General features: G+C 40.9%; 1 protein-coding gene across 18 annotated transcripts in view; it reads left to right on the top strand.

Moving 5' to 3' along the window:
* The first annotated feature begins 2284 nt into the window (after positions 1-2284).
* Positions 2285-22799, top strand: part of BEST3 (bestrophin 3) — a 73576-nt gene continuing 53061 nt past the window's right edge. For 6 of the 18 annotated variants that reach the window (XM_067009738.1, XM_059080219.2, XM_059080229.2 and 3 more), the window contains exons 1-6: positions 2286-2449; positions 4060-4234; positions 7906-8000; positions 8692-8925; positions 21342-21496; positions 22690-22767. In XM_067009738.1, the coding sequence (XP_066865839.1) occupies positions 4083-4234; positions 7906-8000; positions 8692-8925; positions 21342-21496; positions 22690-22767 (714 nt within the window). In that variant the 5' untranslated portion in view covers positions 2286-2449; positions 4060-4082. The other 12 variants (XR_010835837.1, XM_059080225.2, XM_067009730.1 and 9 more) reach the window with 11 other exon arrangements.

The raw sequence follows: 22799 nt of genomic DNA, 5'->3' as shown, positions 1-22799 counted from the left end.
CTCTATGCCTCCTTTCTGGAGGGTTTTTTTCATAAATGGGTGTTGAATTTTGTCCAAAGCTTTTTCTGCCTCTATTGAGATGATCATATGGTTTTTCTCCTTCAATTTGTTAATATGGTGTATCACATTGACTGATTTGCATATATTGAAGAATCCTTGCATTCCAGGGATAAACCCTACTTGATCATGGTGTATGATCCTTTTATTGTGCTGTTGGATTCTGTTTGCTAGTATTTTGTTGAGGATCTTTGAATCTATGTTCACCAGTGATATTGGCTTGTAGTTTTCTTTCTTTGTGACACCTTTGTCTGGTTTTGGTATCAGGGTGATGGTGGCTTCATAGAATGAATTTGGTACTGTTCCTCCCTCTGTTATATTTTGGAAGACCTGGACTTGATTGACTATTTCCTTTCCCATATTAGGGAAGTTTTCAACTATACTCTCTTCAAATATTTTCTCAGTCCCTTCCTTTTACTCTTCTTCTTCTGGGACCCCTATAATTTGAATGTTAGTGCATTTAATGTTGTTTCAGAGGTCTCTGAGACTGTCCTGAATTCTTTTCATTCTTCTTTCTTTATTCTGCTCTGTGGTAGTTACTTACACTATTTTATCTTCCAGGTCACTTATCCTTTCTTCTGCCTCAGTTATTCTGCTATTGATTCCTTCTAGAGAATTTTAAAATTTCATTTACTGTGTTGTTCATCACTGTTTGCTCTTTAGTTCTTCTAGGTCCTTGTTAAATGTTGCTTGTATTTTCTCCATTCTATTTCCACGATTTTGGATCATCTTTACTATCATTACTCTGAATTCTTTTTCAGGTAGACTGCCTATTTCCTCTTCATTTGTTTAGTCTGGTGGGTTTTTACCTTGCTCCTTCATCTACTGCATATTTCTGTGCCTTCTCATTTTGCTTAACTTACTGTGTTTGGGGTCTCCTTTTCACAGGCTGCAGGTTCATACTTCCCATTTTTTTTGGTGTCTGCCCCCAGTGGGTAAGGTTGGTTCAGTGTGTTGTGTAGGCTTCCTGGTGGAGGGGACTGGTGCCTGTGTTCTGATGGATGAGGCTGAATCTTGTCTTTCTGGTGGGCAGGACCATGTCTAGTTGTGTGTTTTGGGGTGTCAGTGAACTTAGTATGATTTTAGGCAGTCTCTCTCTCCTAATGGGTGGGGTTGTGTTCCTGTCTTGCTAGTTGTTTGGCATGGGGTATCCAGCACAGGGCTTGCTGGCTATTGAGTGGAGCTAGGTCTTAGATAGTGTTAAGATGGAGATCTCTGGGAGACCTCTTGCCGTTTGATATTACATGGAGCCAGGAGGTCTCTGGTGGACCAGTGTCCTGAACCCGGCTCTCCCACCTCAGAGGCTCAGGCCTGACACCTGGCCGGAGCACCAAGACCCTGTCACCCAATTGGCCGGGTACGTGAGGAGTTTCTTGCCTTTTGGGAAGTTTGAGGTCTTCTGCCAGTGTTCAGTAGGAGTGTAGATGTATTTTTGATGTATTTGTGGGGAGGAAAGTGATCTCCATGTCTTACTCCTCTGCCATCGTCAGATGGATGAATCTCATTCAAAGATTCAATGCTTACAACTTTACATCCTCCAAATCCAGCAAAAGTCAGTTTCAATGGAAACCCACTGCACAATTGCTTAGGATTATTTTCTGCTGTCTGAAACTCTTCTTGTGCAAGTCTTCTGGGACTGCTGCACAGAGCCTACTTCCATCTCAGCAGAAAGCCCATTCTAGATTCTCTTGTGACTCACACTGCAGGCCTCTAACTTCTCAACCATCCTGGTTAATAAGGAGCCAATGAGGCAGAAATTGAGAAATGGGAATCCCTCGTGGTCAGCACTACGATGGCACTCTCCTGGCCTTAAGACTCTTCAATGTTCTTTTCTCTGGGTCCTTTCCAATTGGGCCTGGGTTTTTTCTCATGCTTATTGTTTTTAATGGAAGAGCATTCTCAGTACCTCTCAAATGAGTGAAAATCAGTTTATATTCTTGTCTGCCCTAGTTTAAGGCTTCACAAGAATTTATTCTCATTTTAAGCACACACAAACTGTTCCAATTCCCTTTTTTTGGCTGGTGGAGCCTCTTCAGAGCACTTTAGGGGCAAATGGCTCTTTCTTCCTTGATCCCAGGGTAGAGTCAAAATGAAAATAACAGACTTAGGTGACCCAAGCTCCTTCACATCACCTCCAACTTCTCATTCAAAGTGGTGCTTCAGGCGACAGGTGGAGTTATAATTATAGATTAGAAAAAAGCCACATCAGCAGCTGTTGCTCCTGTTTGTTTCCGGCTATCACTGTCACCAGTGGACAAATTGGCATAAACAGTTATCCAGACTCTGCATGAGTGAAGGGTGAGCCGAGAGTACAACACCGACCCGAAGGCACCTCTGCAGGGAGAGACTGGAGATTGTCTTTCCTGTCGGAGACTCCAAAGCAAACAAATAGGTTAGTGCACAGAGTATACCTATGCATTTTACCTCTGACCTCTACTCGATGTGATCTTGGTTTTTCTGACAGAGCTGTAACAGAAGGGTGAACTGTTAAAGGAAAGAGAGTCATTTAAGGACTGTTATTCAGAAGTCCAGTGTCCATGAGAACAAATTATGAAATGGGCTTAATTTATTATGCTCCTCTCTCAGTTTTGGCTGTATTCGCATTAGACAAAGAGACAAAGTGAAGATGGAAAAATGAAACTGCTTTTGTGGCCTGAGTCCCAACCTTTCGTAATGATTCTTACTTTTGCCAAAAAAAGCTCTGGTTTCTTTGTTAAAATCAGTAGTTGAAGCCTTAGGTTGGTGATTAGAAAAAAAAAAAAAAAAAAAAAAACCGCTCCAGAATATAGCTCCAGAGTTTCACTATTTTTTTTTTTTTAAGGGAAACTAGGCAAATGAGTATTGGATTTTTTCTCTAACTCTGAATAAAGACAGAAAATGTCCTTGTTTATGATAAAATGTGTGCTGTAGGCTACTTTTTATAAGAAATCTGCTATAGGATTTATTACTTATGTCTAGTACAGTTCTACCTAAAAACTCAATCATTTCAGTCTAAGTAGCTCTATAAGACTCCTTCCTCATAGATCCTTTTGAAAGCAGAAGGTTTCAAAGAAATTTCATTTTCTCTGTGTATGCTTTGTGTTAGAAAGCCGTGGAGCAGGATTTTCAAACAAACATTAGCTTTGGGGCATCTTCTCAAAACCTGAATGTTTAGTGTCTTGGTGAAGAGCAATGGAATTCCAGAGAATCCACTGAAAACTAGGCTTTGGGGCCCAGTTCTCATCCCACCCACATCCATGGAACAGTCCAGGTGGAAAGAGTCCTAAATAATGGCCTCATTTTTTCAGCTCCAACAGCCCCATCCCTAAGCATTTTACGTGGGACTTTTCAATGGGAAAATGCACCTTACTTAGTATCACTGTGGCCCAACGTTTTGTCTACCTTGTGAAGTGCACAGAGTGCTAACTATGCACTCAGAGCTCCACTAGAGAGACAACTAAATTCAAACAACCAAAAGTAACCCATCAATTAAATTCCCACAGGGGCTGGCTTCTCCTGATTTCTAAGGGAGCCATAACTTTCTTTTAGGAAATTTAAGGGTGAAATAAATACCTCTTTACACATTTTAGCAAATAAAGCCCCAAACAATAAGTTTGACCACTGATTTTGAAAAGGTCAATTAATATAGCATATCAATAACTTAAATCTTCCCATGGATTCAGAAAATATATGATAGATCATAATACACCATATCTCATATATCTCATTCAGTCATTCAAATATTTATTGAGTAATGGCTATATAATCTCAAAATATTTAGAAATGAAGGCAAGCTTAAGATTTCTAATATTTCTTTTCCAGACACTCCTTTCTTCCCCTTTTCTCCTAAAAGATTTAGCACTGAGTTGGTGGTTATCTCCAAATTCCAAATTGTTCAAGCTGAGAAAGGCAAAAAGTAGAGATGGTTGACTGTTTGCTGGTTAGGGTTTCTTCTGAGATACAGATTTATGCTCTGTCTTAAACATTGCTTTTTACTTGTGTGTTGTCTTCTTGCTCTTCTAGAAAAAAAAGAAAAACTATCCAAGATGACTGTCACTTACTCCAGTAAAGTAGCAAATGCGACTTTTTTTGGATTTCATAGGTTACTCCTCAAGTGGAGAGGCAGCATCTACAAACTACTATACAGGGAATTTATTGTTTTTGCTGTACTTTACACAGCAATAAGTTTTATGTACAGGTACTTTCCTTTGCGTGTGTCCTTAAATGGCCATTAGATAGCATATATGAATACAGTCTCAAAAATCCAAGCCCTTTGGCTGCCGCTGACTTTTTGCATTATGTAACCTCCTCCTTTGCATGATCCTCTGTTGCCTACTTCTCCCCAGGACTGGGTATTTTAATCCACACCTAACCATTTTTAGGATGTTAAATAGACTCTAACCGTCATGTTCAGGTGGCTCTCATTCCAGCCCCACTTTAATTTGTCACGATGAGGTATTAGTTGTGCTTCAAGAATTTTGCTATAGGCATGAAATGAAAGATTTATACTTAGAACCTCACTAGGTGATGATTTTGAATGGCAAAGTCCACAGAAAAATAATTATTTGTGCTTCTCTGAACTATGTTATTCATAGTTTGAGTTTCTGATTTGACAGCTTGCAATGACTACCTATATAATTAATATGTTTGTGAATAGTGTGTATCAGGCAACTTTCCTTCCTCTTTCCTGGAATGACAAAATCTTAACCAAGTTGGTGCCCCCAACCTTATCAATATCTCAATTAAAGAAAAGGCCTGAAAACTAATTTATTTTCTTTATATTTTCTGAGTTCAGGGCACATTATATTCATAAAAGATATTTATTCTTTATAACCTCACAACCTTTGCCTGTCAGATTGACAGGATATATGAGCAATATCATGTCCAAGAAATACTTTTATAACTAAAAATTATAGTCTTAATAAAATTTTATCAGTATTATAAAAGGGAAGCTTTATTAGTTTTTTAAATTAATATTGATTGCATACATTTCTTCTCTGGGGAAAGTTAAAACTTAAAATAGAAAAGCTAAAGGTTTTTGAGGCTGTATTTCCACCTTTTCTGTGTTCATCAGTTTGTTCTTTTTCTTCTGCATACAATGGACAAATTTGTGAATCATTGTTTTCACCTACATTCTTCCTTGCAGCAACAGGACACCATGTGAAGAAGAGGGACATTAATTTGGCTAGTTGATAATGACCAAAAGTAGAATAGGAAGAGTTACTTTGCCTACATATCAAATCTACAGTTCCAAACAAATGTATATATTGGTATACATTTTGGCAAAATATCTTTACAAGGAAAGTTTTATTAAAAACCTCTAATAATTTTTCAGATTTGTCTTCTAAATACGGTATTATTTTGATGATTTATTTATGTGTAACCTACTCCTTCAGAATATGAAATGGTGGAAGACACATGATGTTTCAGGATAATTGTCTCATTAGTTTATTTTTACTAATGTGAATTTATTGCTGCTACTGCCTCTTAGAATAGAATATCTCTTAGAACAGTTGCATTGTAGCCAGAAATGCTCCATGGGGCCTTAACTTTGACACCACTATCTTATTTATACCCCACAAAATTGTATGCACATACGTTTTCTAATGACCAAAGAGTGCTTACATTTATAACAATAATCATTAGTTCAAGCCATTTTTCATTTTTTAAAGTTCAAATGTAAAAGTTTGTTAAAATAGACCCTTGTATGTTGATCAAAGCTCTACCAAAAACTACAGGTTGAATCTGTCGAGAAAGTCAGACATACCTGTAGACAAATACAGACATAGTTTCATTCTGATGTCTACTAATGATGCTAGGTTTTTTAATCCTGTTTTAAGCAAATAGTTACACCTAGCAAAAACATCATAAGACAGAACCAGTATTCACTAGTTTGATTATATCTCTTTTTATTTTGGGATGGATTTGACAAAATACTCGCTGTGGTACTTTCTAGCTAGTAAAATTTCTATGTGTCTATCAGCGAAATACTTTTTCCTTTGGCCAACTATTAATAGTAACAACCACTTTATTATTGATTAAGGGTGACACCATGTGCTAAGTGGTTTTATATATCATATATTCTTTAATCCTCGTAACATTCCTGATACATATCAATAGGTATTAATTATCCCCATTTACAAATGAGAAAACTGAGCCTCAGAGAGATTTAAAAATATGCTCCAAATCCAAATCTGTTAAGCGGAAGATCTGGGATTCAAACCTGGCTCTGTTAAACCCTACGGTCTGTGCTCTCCACATTTAAATTCTCTCTGATCATTTTTATTTGAGTACCAGAAACCATTCTGGCTGTAACTTGTCATCAGCATGACCTTGATAGGCCTGTCCACCAGGTGATGCCTCTCTTGTCAGCTTTTCTTGATTTCAGAATTCCTGACACCTCTTCCAAGCTGAGGCAGGAATTCCAAGCCCACCCTGCACCCACACACCTCCTTGGTCAGCACCAGCTTCCAGGTCTTCATCTGCAGTCTGATCGGTGGCTCACTGTCATCTCATTATCCCTCTGCGTCCTTCTTCAAAGTTCTACTGACCCAAATAGGCCTCTGACACATGCTATGATTAGTGTTTCCAAGGGATTCCTTCCTCACTTGGAAAAGCTGCATTCATTCATTTATTCAAATTCATCTGTGTTTTCTTTCTGGATTTTGATCATTATTATTAACCTGTCTTGAGATAGTTCTTCTGATTCTGAATCTCCTCCTTGCAACATAAATACCATTAAGTGGATTTATGTTTAACAATACCAGAAAATGGGTTTGCGTCAGATCCATAATATAATTTTTTTTTTTTTTTTTTTCTGTACGCGGGCCTCTCACTGTTGTGGCCTCTCCTGTTGCGGAGCACAGGCTCCGGACGCGCAGGCTCAGCGGCCATGGCTCACGGGCCCAGCCGCTCGGCGGCACGTGGGATCTTCCCGGACCGGGGCACGAACCCGTGTCCCCTGCATCAGCAGGCAGACTCTCAACCACTGTGCCGCCAGGGAAGCCCCGTAATATAAATTTTTACATTTATACTATAGAAATAAAAACCCACCAAACATAATTATAAAAATTTCACTGCTAATTGTTAAATCTGTGTTGTTTTACATTTTAAATGTATATTTTTAATTTTTTTATTTTGAAAATTTTTTTAAGATTTTTTTTTGATGTGGATCATTTTTTAAGTCTTTATTGAATTTGTTACAATATTGCTTCTGTTTTATGTTTTGGTGTTTTGGCCCCAAGGCATGTGGGATCTTAGCTCCCCGACCAGGGATCGAACCCATACCCCATGCATTACAAGGCAAAATCTCAACCACTGGACCGCCAGGGAAGTCCCTTAAATTATTGTAGGCTTTAAAATAAACAGTTATAACATCCCTTGAAGTACAACATGTATAATCAAGAATGTACTAAGTAGCATATTCATGAAAAAGTAAGATCAGGATGTCGAATCCAGGGTTATTTTTCAATAATTACTTAATAAGTGTAATCCACTTAAGGCACTCTTTTTTTAAGTACATATGATGAATAATTGGAAAATGGACTCTTTTATGAAGTATTTTGCTCTAAATCCAATGCATTAATCATATAAAAATTTTTAAATATGAAGTATTTAAAAATAAAATGGTTACTATGTCCCACTGTGTAATGACCAACAACATTTATGTACTAAAAACGTTAGTACTTAAAACATTCAGCAGTTAAAAAGGTTTTGAGATACATCAGCTTAGGTAGAAAAGAAAAAGTTATTGCTCCTTAAAATAAAATTGAGGTTATTTTCGCTTAATTGTTTGCACTGAATGTCACTTGCAAAGCACGTGCAGAAGTATAATATCATAAAGGGCTGTGCATTTTATTTTTGCTCCAGATTGTTACTTACAGGAGCCCAAAAACGTTACTTTGAAAAATTATCAATTTACTGTGACAGATATGCTGAACAAATTCCAGTAACCTTTGTGCTTGGTAAGTATAGGTCACACGCAGAATGCAGCCACACAGCTGTCTCCGTTAGGATAACACCAATGACTCTGCATGGGAGTGTTTCCAAGCTGAGAGGCATGCCTGAAAAGTCACTGCTTGCAATAGAACCAGAATCATCCATAAGGTTTACCTTCAAGGCTGCTTTCACTAAATTAACAACGAACAAGTTTGAGGTAATAATCTGCTCTTGGACAATTCAGCTTTCTTTTCACTAACTCTATTTTTTTTTATTTTTTATTTTTTTTTGCTGTACGCGGGCCTCTCACTGTTGTGGCCTCTCCCGTTGCGGAGCACAAGCTCCGGACGCGCAGGCTCAGCAGCCATGACTCACGGGCCCAGCCACTCCAAGGCATGTGGGATCTTCCCGGACCGGGGCACGGACCCGTGTCCCCTGCATCGGCAGGCGGACTCTCAACCACTGTGCCGCCAGGGAAGCCCCTAACTATCCATTTTTGCCTCCAATATTTGAGTTCTAATACCCACTTACTGGGTGCTACAGCATTGCAAGGCACAAATTACATTTTTTTTTCTGGAGGGCAAAATCATCAGATATGGATAACAACATATTTTTTACACCCCAATCCCTAAAAAAACTAAAATTCTGCTAAAAGCATCAGTGTCAACAATATGTCTATAGTAAGAAATTGCTTTACAATTTCCTGTTATTCTACAGGGTTTTATGTTACTCTGGTGGTGAACCGATGGTGGAACCAGTTTGTGAATCTGCCCTGGCCAGACAGGCTGATGTTTCTCATCTCCAGCAGTGTTCATGGAAGTGACGAGCATGGACGCCTGCTCAGGAGGACACTGATGCGCTATGTCAACCTCACATCCCTGCTCATCTTCCGCTCGGTGAGCACGGCTGTGTACAAAAGGTTTCCGACGATGGACCATGTGGTTGAAGCAGGTATTAGAAATGACTTTTCCTTCCATGGGGCTCCTCTTGACCTCGATCAGAACTTTCAAAGGTCCTTTGAAAATGCCTTTTATTTATTCATTCATTCAAGAAACATTTACTGATTACCTATCATGTGCCAGAAACAGTCTTAAGAGGTAAAAATGAATAAGTCATGGTTCCTGCCCTCAAGAAGTGTACTTGGGAGGCAGAGCAAAGGAAACAGCAGACAGTCAACCTCAAATTAAGTTGCAAACAGTCACATGGTCCATAATATAATAATTATCATATTTATTCAAACCTTCTGTAATATCACCTTACATTTTCTAGCACTTTACAGTTTATGCACTTTCATAAATATTATTTTATATGGACCTCAGAAAAACCATGAGAGATTCAGAGAGGTTATGACCTGTCCTGGATCACATAGCTCATTAGTGGGAGAGCCACAATTTCAATTCAGGCTCAGAGCTCCTGACTTAATCCTTCCCCCCACACCTACCAAACACAGCAGATCCTGGTAGGAACCAGAAATGTGGCTTTTCATCTAGGCAGAGCCTGAGAGGTGGCAGTAAAAGGCTGCTTTAGTGGGGGTCTGTTGTCTCTCCTATTCCTCAGAGTAGATGCAGTTTTGTACCTGAGCTTCTGGGCACAGGATGCTGAAAACAAATCACGTTTGAAGAATGGTTCTCTTTGGTGTGTTAATTCTTAGCAAAGAAGCTGTTAAACCAGCCTTCAAGGGGATGAGGATTAAATGAGATCGTTGTTGGCATGTACAGAATAAAAATGGGGTTTTGTGCTGCGTTGTCTTTGATCCATCTGAGAGTATGTTGGAATGTATAAATGAATATATAGTAGATATAGGAACCATGAGATGATTCTGCCTTTATATTGAGTACAGTCTCAAATTAGGTTGCTTTATCCAGTCTCCTTTTCTGAAATGTCCTTGAAAATATATATATATATTTAAGAGTAGCATGTTTTGTTTGTTTTTGGAGGTTTGGGGGCTTTTGTTTGATTTCGTTTTGTCTTCTCAGATGGCGACATAGATAGTGACTAAGAACACAGAGTAAGAGTTCAAATCCTTCTCTATCGCTTACTGGCTACATGACTTTGTCTGAGTTACTTTACCTTTCTAATGCTTCAGTTCCCTCATCCATAGAGTGAGTTCAGAGTGATTTATAATACCTTTTACCTCATATACCTTATAGGCTTGTTGTGATGATTAAATAAGTTAATATTTGCAGTGTCTAGAGCAGTACCTGGCACATGGTGTGACATGAGTTCTTGCTATTAATAATGAAATCATGTAGTACAACAGCATAACATAGTCCTTTGGTCACTTTAGAAGACTCATTTGATATGACATTCTAGGTCTTCTTGATTCCCCTATGACCAGGAGACTGGGAAAAGTAAGGTGGAAATAAGGAGGGAGGAGTGTAGAGGCTGTTGTTAGGGCTACAGAGCAAGATGTGAGAAAGTAATGGGGAGCAAGGAGTCGGTTACAGATTCAGACGAAGGGTACAAAGGGCTTGGCAAATGTACAGGTATATTATGATGTAAAACCAGTCGGAACTTAAAAAAAAAATTAACTGCCACCCTTCCTCCAAATTTCAAAGTGGAATACTGCATCAGAATGACCACGTTTAAAATGCCACTTGGTAACTTATTTTTCTTACCTTAATGTCTAAAGGATCGAATGTGATAAGTATTTCGACCTACGAAAAAAGTCCTAAAAACAAACGAGAAACGTTTGGCCCATTCCAAATGGATGAGTGACAGCTACAGTTTACTTGGATGAATAAAGGTGACATTTCTGTAGTCCTGACACATCCTTGGAAAGAAGAAAGCGCAGTCTGACAGGAATCAGACTCCAGGCCCAATTCTCAGAGCGAATCTATCCTCAGCGTCACCTTCATACTAAAAGCACATGGGGTGGCTGGTGACAGAGAGGCCTTTAGGGCCTCTAGTTAGACGTGAGCTCAACAAGGCCTGAGTTGTGCTCAGGTCTGAGGGGCAAGTAGAAACGGCGAGATGAATGGGAGAATGATCTGCGTTCATTTCCTTTAGGTGCACTTTTCAAAATACAGACACTCACTCCCTATCAAACCTACACAAACACCGGTCAGTACTTGCATTGACACTTTCCCCCTTTCCAAGACATTTGGAACACTCGAATACTTCTCTCCCCCCTACTACCAGTACCCCCAACCATTCCAAGGGCATAGGGGAATCATTTGCTCCTTGATGTGCATTTACACGAGTATGTCTCAAGGTGTGATCCACAAACCCATGGGCCCTTTACATCTTGAATAACTTGAGTTGTTTATTTAAAATGCATACTCCTGGGACTTCCCTGGTGGCGCAGTGGTTATGAATCCACCTGCCAATGCAGGGGACACGGGTTCGAGCCCTGGTGCGGGAAGATCCCACGTGCCGCGGAGCAACTAAGCCCGTGTGCCACAACTACTGAGCCTGCACTCTGGAGCCCGCGAGCCACAACTACTGAAGCCCAAGTGCCTAGAGCCTAAGCCACCGCAATGAGAAGCCAACGCACCACAACAAAGATTACCCCCGCTCGCCGCAACTAGAGAAAGCCCGTGCACAGCAATGAAGACCCAACACAGCCAAAAATAAATAAATAAAATGTATTAGAAATAAATAAGTAAATATAAAATAAAATAAAATGCATACTCCTGAGCCCCACGTCAGACCTACTGAATCAGAATCATTGTATGTAAGGCCTGGGAAACCTGCATTTAAACATGCTCTTGTGTTGCTCTTTTTATATACTGAAGTTTGAGAAGCAAGGAGTCTTTTCTGGGATGCTTATTTTTTTAACCCTTTTTCTCACCCCCGGGGGAAAAGGCTTTGGCATTCGCTAAATAATTCATTACTAACAACAAAACTGCAACAGTTAAGAAAAGGGTGAATTCAAGGTTTCGACCATGCTGGAGGCTCCAGAATTGCTCTGGATGGTAGCCTCTGAGCAGTCTGCTCAGAAACTACCATCAAGGGGACTTGAATTAGACCTACCTGGACACAACGAGCATCATTCTCACTTCAAGTTTTTGGTCAGTTTTTGTGCCACGTCTGAAGGAGGAAGAGTACTGAGGGAGACAGGAGGGGGCTGAGCCTTGGCTGGCGGGTGCCCTCCGGGGCCATCACTGATGATTGCAGTGTAAAGGTCTCTACTACTCTCTTTCACCCCTAAGTGTTTTCTTGAAAGGCAGAAGAAGGGGTGGTGGACCAGCATGTGCCCACAGGAGCGCGAGGTTTGCATGCTAGGTGGTAGGACCAAGGTCCTGAGCCACTGCCTTCCGATCTGGGGGACATGCTTCACAGGCAGGGTCCTTCCTGGTCTGCCTCACGGCCACCCACATGGATGGGCACAGACTCTCTGTCCGCTGGCCGCACAGACTTACCAGACTTCCTGCTCCCCAACAGAGAAGGCTGACTCAGTCTGCACGTGGGGTTAGTTTCCAAGCTCTCCCAACTGGGTACGTGTCTCCACCTCTCTCTGTCTGTCCTCGGCCTGTGCCAACGTTTCTGGGAAGAACAGGAAGTTCAGGGATGGCGGAAAATGTTTGGCAGGTGCCCTGAGCCCAGAGCCAGGGCACCTGCTCCGCCTGAGGGCAGAGAGGGCTGGTAGTAAAGCACAGGGGCCCCAAAAGTGTAGGGGCAAAGGCAGGAGGCAATGCTGAGGGTGTAAAAAAACCTCTTGTCAGGTGACTCCCTACATAAACCCACCTGTCTGGGAAAGTACATGTTCTCAGACTTCAGTGCACTTTAGATAGTGTTAAAAAATCAATACTGCTAAAAACGCAGATCCGAAGACACCACCCCCAGAGATTCTGATTCAGTAGGTCTAGGCTGGGGTCCAGGAATGAGTGTATTTAACAAGCCCCTGGAGACTTTGAGGAAGGGGGTTCCTGGATCACACTCTGAGAAACAGGCGGCTTTAAGGAAATGGGAGTTGCCCTCCAAACTCTTTGTATTGCTTCAGGGAGCGTCACTGTCACAAAGATTCAGGACTAGCAGGAGAAAAACAGTGAGAGGACGGAGAGAATGAAGATCAGCATCTCCTTCTGAAGCGTCTGGCAATTGCTTGACTACAGCTGGTGAGCTAGGTCACTTTCCCGCTGGTCCCTGACATTCCTTGCTGTTAAGCTGGAAACTCAAGTTACATTATTCTGGGAAATACATATGCTTTGATGTTACAGGTTACATTTCTCAAATTAAAAATTAAAATTTCTTTATTTATGCTCCCATGAAAATAGAAATGTAACAAGTGAATGCAAAATAATGTCTATTATGCTGGAAATTCCCTGAGCTGGTCTGTTATCAAACAGTTACTTCGCAGAGGAGCTGTAACCCAGGAGTCTCTGTTATTTTCCCTCTTGGCTACAAGCCTGCCCTGGAAAAATTCCAGTTGTTTCAATCACCTGCCTTGGAATATGTCACTCATCTAAGTCAAGTCACGTGCACAATTCCAGATCTTTGCCAATTTAAGTGATGGCCTTAATTGGGTGCTTACGTTATGGTATGAAACTGAATCAAAACATTTTATCTAGGGTTTCACAGTGATCAGGAGAGAAAACATTTCCCTTCAAAATTCTTCAGAAGCACAAAAAAAGGAAATGGGAAATTATATGCATTCCTCTAAAAGAAACGTTACTAAATCTGTTACTAAATCTGTCATGCTTTTTGCTCATTTAACAAAGATTTACTGAGTGTATGTGGTATGCTAAGCATTGTGCTGAGCCCTGGAGCACAGCTGAAAGCGAGGTCCCTGTCCTCGAGGATCACTAAAGATTACTACAAATTTCTTCTTCTATGAATCATTTTCAGAGACAAGCACAAATATATTTACAGCTGAACTTCACATCACTCCATTGCATTTCTATTTCTCTAAAATAGTTTCCTTCTGTGCTTGGTAGCCTGTAAGAGTGGTTAAAAGACAGTAAAATTTAAGGAAAGGACACTGTTTTGTTTTCTTAAAGGCCTGGAATCTTAACATGAAGTTCCTTGAGCTTCTGCCCTGATGAGAGAGAGCCTGTGGAGACCCCATCAAGATTCTTATTGACATACAGTTAACAGGCATAAATACAACCGAACGAGCTCCCAATTGTCAAGTGACTGTTGAGATAAAAGTTCTAACTTTAGATGCACTGTCTGGAAGGCTAGCCCCACACTTAGATCATTTAATCTGTAATCTTCTCTCGCTAAGTAAAATCGAATGGATTTTGTATAATATTGACTTTCTGCCCTGTGATCTGCTGTTCACGTTTTTCCTGATGCATCCTGTGCTGCTGGGGTTCCCTGGTCTCTGAAATCTCCCACTGCTCTGTGTTACAGGAGAGACGATCAAGGGGATGGTGGTATTCATGGCTGTCCCAGTTTTTCCTCTGTTGGCTGAACTTTTACAGGCTGAGTCAGTTTCCCCTATAGTCTCACGTGATGAGCCCAGAACAGACTGAATGTCGTCTTGTGAGTGCAACTTGACTCACCTATGCGCACTGGCTCTTCATGGGAGAGACAGTACACACCTCCCTGAATTAGTGCCATGGATGGGCAGTCTCAGCCCAGTGTCTGAAGGTTCACCACAGCTCTGTTTTAGGAGTTAAATCATGGCTCGCCAATCAATGCTTCTCAAAGGATGATCGTAGACCACCACATTCATTGAATTATCAAGGGTGCTTAGTTAAATTGCAGGTGCCCAGACAGCCTATGAAATTTGAATCTCTGGGGCTTGGGACCCAGAAATCCACTTCTAAACAAGCTCCCCAGAAGCACTATCTTTGAGCCAGAACAAGGATGCTAACATGGCCAGCTTGCTGTGTGGCTCTGTACCAGGTGCAGTTGTTCCCAAACTTTGTTACAAGATGGAGTCGTTAGGGATCTTTTAAAAATACTGGGCTTCGGGGCTTCCCTGGTGGCGCAGTGGTTGAGAGTCCGCCTGCCGATGCAGGGGACGCGGGTTCGTACCCTGGTCCGGGAGGATCCCGCGTGCCGCGGAGCGGCTGGGCCCGTGAGCCATGGCCGCTGAGCCTGCGCGTCCGGAGCCTGTGCTCAGCAACGGGAGAGGCCACAACAGTGAGAGGCCCGCGTACCGCAAAAAAAAAAAAAAATAATAAATAAAAAAATAAAAATAAAAATACTGATGGTGGCTCACACCCCCAGACATTAGGATTCAATAGGTGTACGCTGCAACCAGGGCATCAGGAGTTTTTAAGCTCCCCAGACCATCCTAATGTGCAGCAAAGTCTAGGAACCACTGCACCACAGCGCATCTATTAACTCCTCCAACTTTATCTGCAAATTGTCTCAGATCTATTTACCCAAAGCAAATGGAATTCTGGGCCGCCTGGACAGGCCAGGAGTTAAGAGCACTGATTTTGTGAATGATATTTTCTGTGTGTCATGTGTAGAAGGCAGTGAACTACCAAATAGGATACTAATTCAGAGACAGGAATACGGCTGACTAGAAATGTTTCACTCGTGTTTGACTCATTAGGAAAATAGAGGAGTTTCTCTGTCTCCGTTCAGCATTGCTAACCCAGAAACTGATTTTACTCAATCATATCCTATTTCAAGCTTTTCAAACTGTGGGTTGTAACTTATTATTGGGTTCTTAAATCATTTTAATGGCTTTGAGCCAGCATTTTTTATGGAATGGAATGGAACAGAACAGAAAATATCAGAGAGCACCTCACACAGAAGAGCCAGTAATTGTTTTGGGAACCACAAATATATTTTACTGTGGTTCATGGTTAAAAAATATATATATCTGAATACTGCCCTCCACAATGCCTTCACAATGTGATTCCATCTCTCTCTCAATCCCATTTTGCCTCGCTTTGATTTTCCCTGTTGACAGGGATTTCTAAATTTCTACCGTTGAACTTAAAGAATGGCTGCAGTTGAATCTGGTGGCTTCATTCCATTCATTTGGAAAGTACAGAGAGGAAAATGAGCCAGGCTTGTTGCAATGTGCCTGAAAAAGTCATCTCTGAGAAGGGCTCAGATGCTGAATGCACAACTTCCTCTTTCAGAAAGAATTGGCAATAAACCCATCCTGCCTCAAAGTTTTGAGAAGCAGAGCTTTTAGCTCTTCTAATAGAGCCTCGTGTACGCACTCTGCTTTAAAGGCAAAAGACATCTGCCTCAGCTTCAACTGAATCTGCGATTACCGGAATATTGTTTATTAATGGACTTAATTGGTCCTTTGGTTTGAAGGCAATAAAATTTTGCCTTAAAGTAGCAGATCCTACTTCATCAAACCACAATTCAAGACACAAGTAAATACAAACATATGTGTGTGTGTGTATATATATATATATATATATTAACTCTGATTTGAAATATTAGAAAGGGTTCTTCAGGATATGCCATATGAAAATTGCTGAGCAGAGCTGAACTAGCCAGAAAACTAGAAAGAAAAAAGATAGCAAGAGAAATTCAAGGCAAATGTAATGGCAAGATATTGAATAAAATAGCAATGTCAGGGTGTGGATAGGGTCTGAGGGAGCGTGGCATGAAGACAGACATGTGAAGGAGACAAGGTAGCGTGAGGACCAGCCAGCTCATGGTGCAGCCAAACTGTAGCAAATTAATACCTGTGGTTAACATAGCCTTAGAGATGAGGATAATGACACATTCTGAATATATCATCAGTCTCTGGTTAAAATGGCCCGAGGCACTGTTGAGGATAACATTCCATGTAATAACAAATGCTCTTTGAATTGATTTGATTAACAATCTAGACTTTTCTTTCAATGGACCAACAACTCAATTTCCAAAGATGGGGTTACTTTGGATAAAATGTGTAACCCTGCAGGAATTAACAAAAATTATTCTGCCTGTACACTCTTGGAGGATACATTAATGTCTAGCTCATCTTTCACAGCATCTAGTAAAGTATGCAGTAAATTTGGGCTGGACATTTAAACCCCCCCGCCCAGCTTTCCTAGCTTTACATGTCCCTTTCCAATCAGTGGGTGTGCTACATGGCAGGGACTGGGGGGAGGTTACCTAACTCTCGCTTTAGGGTTTGCATTAAATTAACCCTCACTCTGCATATTTGCTTTTTGCTAAGAAGCCAAGAAAGGACTTGCCAGCATAAGTTGATCCATATTCCTGAATAAAAAATAACCAGACGTAAAGTTATTCTTTGGTCAAATGACAGAGATTGCAGCCAGTATATAAATGCAGTCATTTTTGGAAACTGCACTATAAATCCCAAGACTATAACTGTTAGACAATTGACATGAAATGTCTGAGCATAGTCTTCCAGGGAAAAGGTGAAGGCTTGCAAGTCTTCAAGCACAGAGCCAAGACACGTCAAGTTCATCTATTAACTTCTTATCATCTGATTTAATCATACTCTGCAAGTCTTTAAAAGAACCAAACAGATTATCTGCAACAACTTTGAAATGCACTGAGAAACAAGACAAGAATTCTCAGACTCATTCTTATCCTTTGACCACCAGAGAGAGTCCAATTCCCCAGGCACGGGCAGACCCCTTCAAAGCTAATATAAATAAACTGATTTTTATCTAAAACTAGCCTCTTGTTGGTAAATATTGGCTCTGTAGTTGTTACTCTGTTTATTTCAAATACTGAATATAAACAGAATCTTCATTCAGTGGGGCAGTGATTTTTGAACATTGTTGTAGGTCAGAATTTCCTACAGAGCTTGGTAAACATGTAAATGCCTGGACCCAATTTCATTAAATTACCCAGGAAGATTAAAAGGATGCTTACACTTGGACCTCACTCTAGACCAACTGAATCAGAATCTCAAGGGATAAGGTGAAGGCACTGGTATTTTCTAAAAGGCATTCAGGATAAGGCAAAGGTGCAACACTGGGTCAAGAATTCCTGCCCTATTGAGTCTGGTTTAGCAGGTGATGGTAGAGCCTAGTCCTCTCCATATATAATAGGTGTCACAAGTGATTCAGACACCCACAACCTGTGGACCATATTCTCAAAACACTGGCCTGGATCACATCACGGATCTAGGTGACTCCAAAGCTCTATGGGTCAGTGACTTTCAAAATGGCACATCTCACTTCTCCTTTGAGTTCTTTTCTGTTACAGCAACACCTCTTAAATAAAACTCAGTCTGCATGGTAAGGAGGGAGGATTACTTTAAGCAGGAAAACCAGATTCATAAACCAATTAGAGATGGTTAAGGATACAAACTGTGTCACATTAGGGCAAAAGTTGATTTTCATCTGAATGTGTTAGAATTTCATGAGCAAATGATTGCATTTCTGAATCAAAAGTAACTCAAAATTCATATCTAACAAAAATCAGTTTTAGAGGGCTTCCCTGGTGGCGCAGTGGTTGAGAGTCTGCCTGCTGATGCAGGGGACACGGGTTCGTGCCCCGGTCCGGGAAGATCCCACATGATGCGGAGCGGTTGGGCCCGTGAGCCATGGCCGCTGAGCCTGCGCGTCCGGAGCCTGTGCTCCTCAACGGGAGAGGCCACAACAGTGAGAGGCCACAACAGTGAGAGGCCTGCGTACCGCAAAAAAAAAAAAAAAAAAAAAAAAAAAATCAGTTTTAGAAACAAGCTTTAATTCAGAAATCATTTATACTAAATCATAATGAACATTTAAAAGTCCACTTAAAAAGTCAAGGTGCGGGAACTTCCCTGGTGGTCCAGTAGTTAAGAATCCGCCTTCCATTGCAGGGGATACGAGTCCGATCCCTGGTCAGGGAACTGAGATCTCACATGCCGTGGGGCAACTAAGCCCTCGCGCTGCAACTACTGAGCCTGTGTGCCACAATGAAAGATCCCGCATGCCGCAACTGACCCGATGAAGCCAAAAAAATAAATAATAAATAAATAAAAGAAAATGATTCCTCATGCCCCTATATAATCCTTTAAAAAAAAAAAAGTCAAGGTGGTAAGTACAAGGATAGTCACTGCAGCATTATTTTTAGTAGCAAAAAAATTAAAACAACTTAAAAGTCTATTCAAAAGAGGACTACTTATATAAAATACTGTACACAGTTAACTAGAATGCAGCCATTAGAAAGAATGGGACTTCCCTGGTGGCCCAGTGGTTAAGAATCCGCCTGCCAGTGCAGGAGACATGGGTTCAAGTCCTGGTTCAGGAAGATCCCACATGCCACACAGCAACTAAGCCCATGCGCCACAACTACTGAGCCTGTGCTCTAGAGCCTGCAAGCCACGACTACTGAAGCCCATGTGCCACGACTACTGAAGCCCATGTGCCACAACTACTGAAGCTGGCGTGCATAGAGCCCATGCTCCACAGCAAGAGAAGCCACTGCAATGAGAAGCCCGCGCACCTCAACGAAGAGTAGCCCCCGCTTGCTGCAACTAGAGAAAGCCCGCGCACAGCAACAAAGACCGAACACAGCCAAAAAATAAAAATAAATAAATAAATTTATTTAAAAAATTTTTTAAAATAAAAAGAATGCTGCTGCTCTCTCCATATTAACAAAAAAAGATCTCCAAGATATAACTTGCAAAACAGAAGCAAATGGCAGATATGTATGGAATATAAAGTCATTTGTGTTTTTAAAAATTTGGCCTATATGAAATCTGTGATATTTCTCTGGAAAGATACACAATAACCTGGTTGTAGTGATTTCCTTCAGGGAGGGAAACCTGTTGGGAAAATGAGACTTACTTTCCCCATTAATATTACTTTGGCCCTTTTGAATTTTTGTACCATTTGAGTTACTTAATCAATTTAAAAAAAAAAAAAGGGTCTGGGGAATTCCCTGATGGTCCAGTGGTTCGAACTCTTTGCTTCCACTGCAGGGGGCACGGGTTCGATCCCTGATTGGAGAAATAAGATTCTGAATGCCGCGTGGTGTGGCCAAAAAAAACCAAAAAAATCACAGAATAATTGGTAATTAAATCGTGATTTTAACTCTAAAAAAAATAAATGTCAAGTGTAAATTGCAAGCTTTTGAAGCACATCTTTATATGAACAAAGCCTAGTACACAGTAAACATTCAATAAATGTTAATAAATAAACCTGCTACCTTATTCCTCCTCTCCTATTATTTAAATCTCTTCTTTCTCTGGTGTGCAGGTGGTGGGGGCATGAATAAAAGTTCTCATAATATACTATTGGCACTTACCGAGTGCTAAGTATGTGCGAAGCATTATGTTAACCTCGACGTATGTTCCTCATCTCAGGTAATTCTTCAACATCCCTCTGAAGTAGACATTATCATCTCTTTTACGCATGAGAAAACTGACGCTCAGAGAGGTCACTGCAAACTCAAGCAAACTGTGTTACACACACACACACACACACACACACACACACACACACAGAGGCACACAAAAATCAAAGAAGCACTTTTAAAGTATATGCGAGGGCTTCCCTGGAGGCGCAGTGTTTAAGAATCCACCTGCCTATGCAGCGGACACTGGTTCAAGCCCTGGTCTGGGAAGATCCCACATGCCGCGGAGCAACTAAGCCCGTGCACCACAACTACTGGGCCTGCGCTCTAGAGCCCACGAGCCACAACTACTGAGCCCGCGAGCCACAAATACTGAAGCCCGCACACCTACAGCCCGTGCTCCACAACAAGAGAAGCCACCGCAATGAGAAGCACGTGCACTGCAATAAAGAGTAGCCCCTGATCGCTGCAACTAGAGAAAGCCCGAGTTCAGCAACGAAGACCCAATGCAACCAAAAATAAAATAAATGAAATAAATAATAAAAACTTTAAAAAATATATGCGAAATGCTGTGGGCACTACGAAGATAATGCTCTTTGCCCTTCCAAAGGGTCTTAGAAGGGGAAACATTTGTGTCTAACATTATCATAATACAAGGCAAGAGAGAGCACCGTGGTGGAGCTTTGAAGGGGAGAAATCCCCGGGGAAGGAGAAGGAAGGAATCAAGGAAGGCTTCGCAGAAGAGGTCCTGGTTAATTAGAAGTTTGAAAGGAGGGGTCAGGATGAAATATTATGCAATTCACGCGTTCGGCACTGTACTAAGTGCTTTGTATACATTATCACGTTTTATCCTTTTAATCCAAACAATTCTAAGTATTCTTGTTCCCAGTTTTAGATCAATAAACCAAAACCTAAAGAAGAGACCTTCCCCAGGTGTCCCAGTCCACATTTAATATCACCTTACTTCCTACTGGCCGCCTCTGTTAGGGATTGCTCATATGCATTACCTCCTATACCGATATATAACTTGTGTGTGTGTGTGTGTGTGTGTGTGTGTGTGCATGTGCACTCGTAAGTACACATTCCTTATCTCTGATACAAGTAAAAACTACTTGAGACAGGAACCTTTATTTTATATTTCTTGAATATCCCCCATTATATGCTCACATAGTAGACACTGAAATATATAGGGTAATATATTAGCGCTAAACCAAGTCTGTATAATCTAGCTATTTTTATTTTGTGTAAAGGTTTTATGACAGCAGACGAAAGAAAATTATTTGAACACCTCAGATCTCCTCATCTGAAATACTGGGTTCCATTCATCTGGTTTGGAAATCTTGCAGCTAAAGCCCGGAAGGAAGGCAGAATCAGAGACAGTGTTGATCTGCAATCATTGATGACTGTAAGTACCTGGTAAACTGTCAGTAAAAGATGCTAACCAGAGACCAACAGGGACCTGGATGCAACAGGTTGGACCTGGACGAGTCCAATTTGTCCAATCTTGGTTCCAAAGGAACCAGAAAGACTGGGCTAGTATCAGAACCCTCAAATGCAGGAGGAGAATAGTACACAGTTTAACTCAGATTGATTGGAGGTGGTTGCTTAGAGGCTCTGTTTTCAACAGAAGTAGGCTTTGTAAGAAAATGTTCTTTGATTGATCAGCAATGTCTGCCAGGGCTAGGAAGGATCTGGCGCCCTCAAGGCATATTTGCCATCCCTAGCTCCAGGATCCCAGACCAAATCTGGAGTGGAAATAACCACCCCCACCCCCGCAGTCAGTTCCCACAAATCGGAATACCCCAAGGTTAACCCAGCTTTCCAGATGCTCCAGGAAACAAAACTGTGTTTTCATTAAATGAAATAATCCTGAATTCATTTGAGAAACGAATTTATAGAAGGGCTAGAGAGATTTGTGCCATGACAGTCTCCTGCCTCGATTAGGCTAAAAGGAGTGAATGATGTAAAAATAGCTCCCAATTTAAAGTATACTCTTTCTCCCAGTCTTAAATAATAACTTGCGTTCAATAGAGAAAAAAGAAATCAATAGATCCCAGTCCTTCCTGCTTTAAACAGGGATAGATTTTCTGTCAATAGAAGCATTCTAAAGTCTTCATTTGTTGAGGGAACGGTTTAGGATGTATTTAGTTCTTTTTTCTAAGATCTACAGTAAGCATGTTTTCAAAAGCAATCGAGGAAACAAAAAATAATCTGTTCTCCACATAATTTAGAAATGATTTATTTAAAATATTAACCACTGCCTTCCTACCACCACTTGGGGCCAATATATATGTTGGAAATTATGAATTCAATAGAGTAGGGGATATTTCTATACAATCCTGATTTATCTTAATATTTTTTAAAATGTCCAACTGTATTCAATCCCTTTTGCACATTGTTGAATTAGGTTGATAGCTTGTCATTTTCAAAATTTTCCTTTTGGAGTGGATTTCAGAACCAATTTCTAGCCTTTCAAAGTCACTCTCATCATTTTACAGGTGTATTCCTAAAAGTCACGGCCATATTCTGTATCCCAGTAAATATTTATTACCACACCCATCACCTTAGTAAATCGTGTTTAATTTGTTTCTGGCTTAGGAGATGAACCGATTTCGCTCCTGGTGCAGCCTCTTATTTGGTTATGACTGGGTTGGGATTCCGCTGGTTTACACCCAGGTATCAAATCCTTGGCACGTGATTTTTCTTTC

This window comes from Kogia breviceps, chromosome 12, assembly GCF_026419965.1.
Source record: "Kogia breviceps isolate mKogBre1 chromosome 12, mKogBre1 haplotype 1, whole genome shotgun sequence".
NCBI classification, from domain to species: domain Eukaryota; kingdom Metazoa; phylum Chordata; class Mammalia; order Artiodactyla; family Physeteridae; genus Kogia; species Kogia breviceps.
The sequence above is the reverse complement of the archived record's forward strand: the minus strand, read 5'-3'. Positions and strand labels throughout refer to the sequence as shown.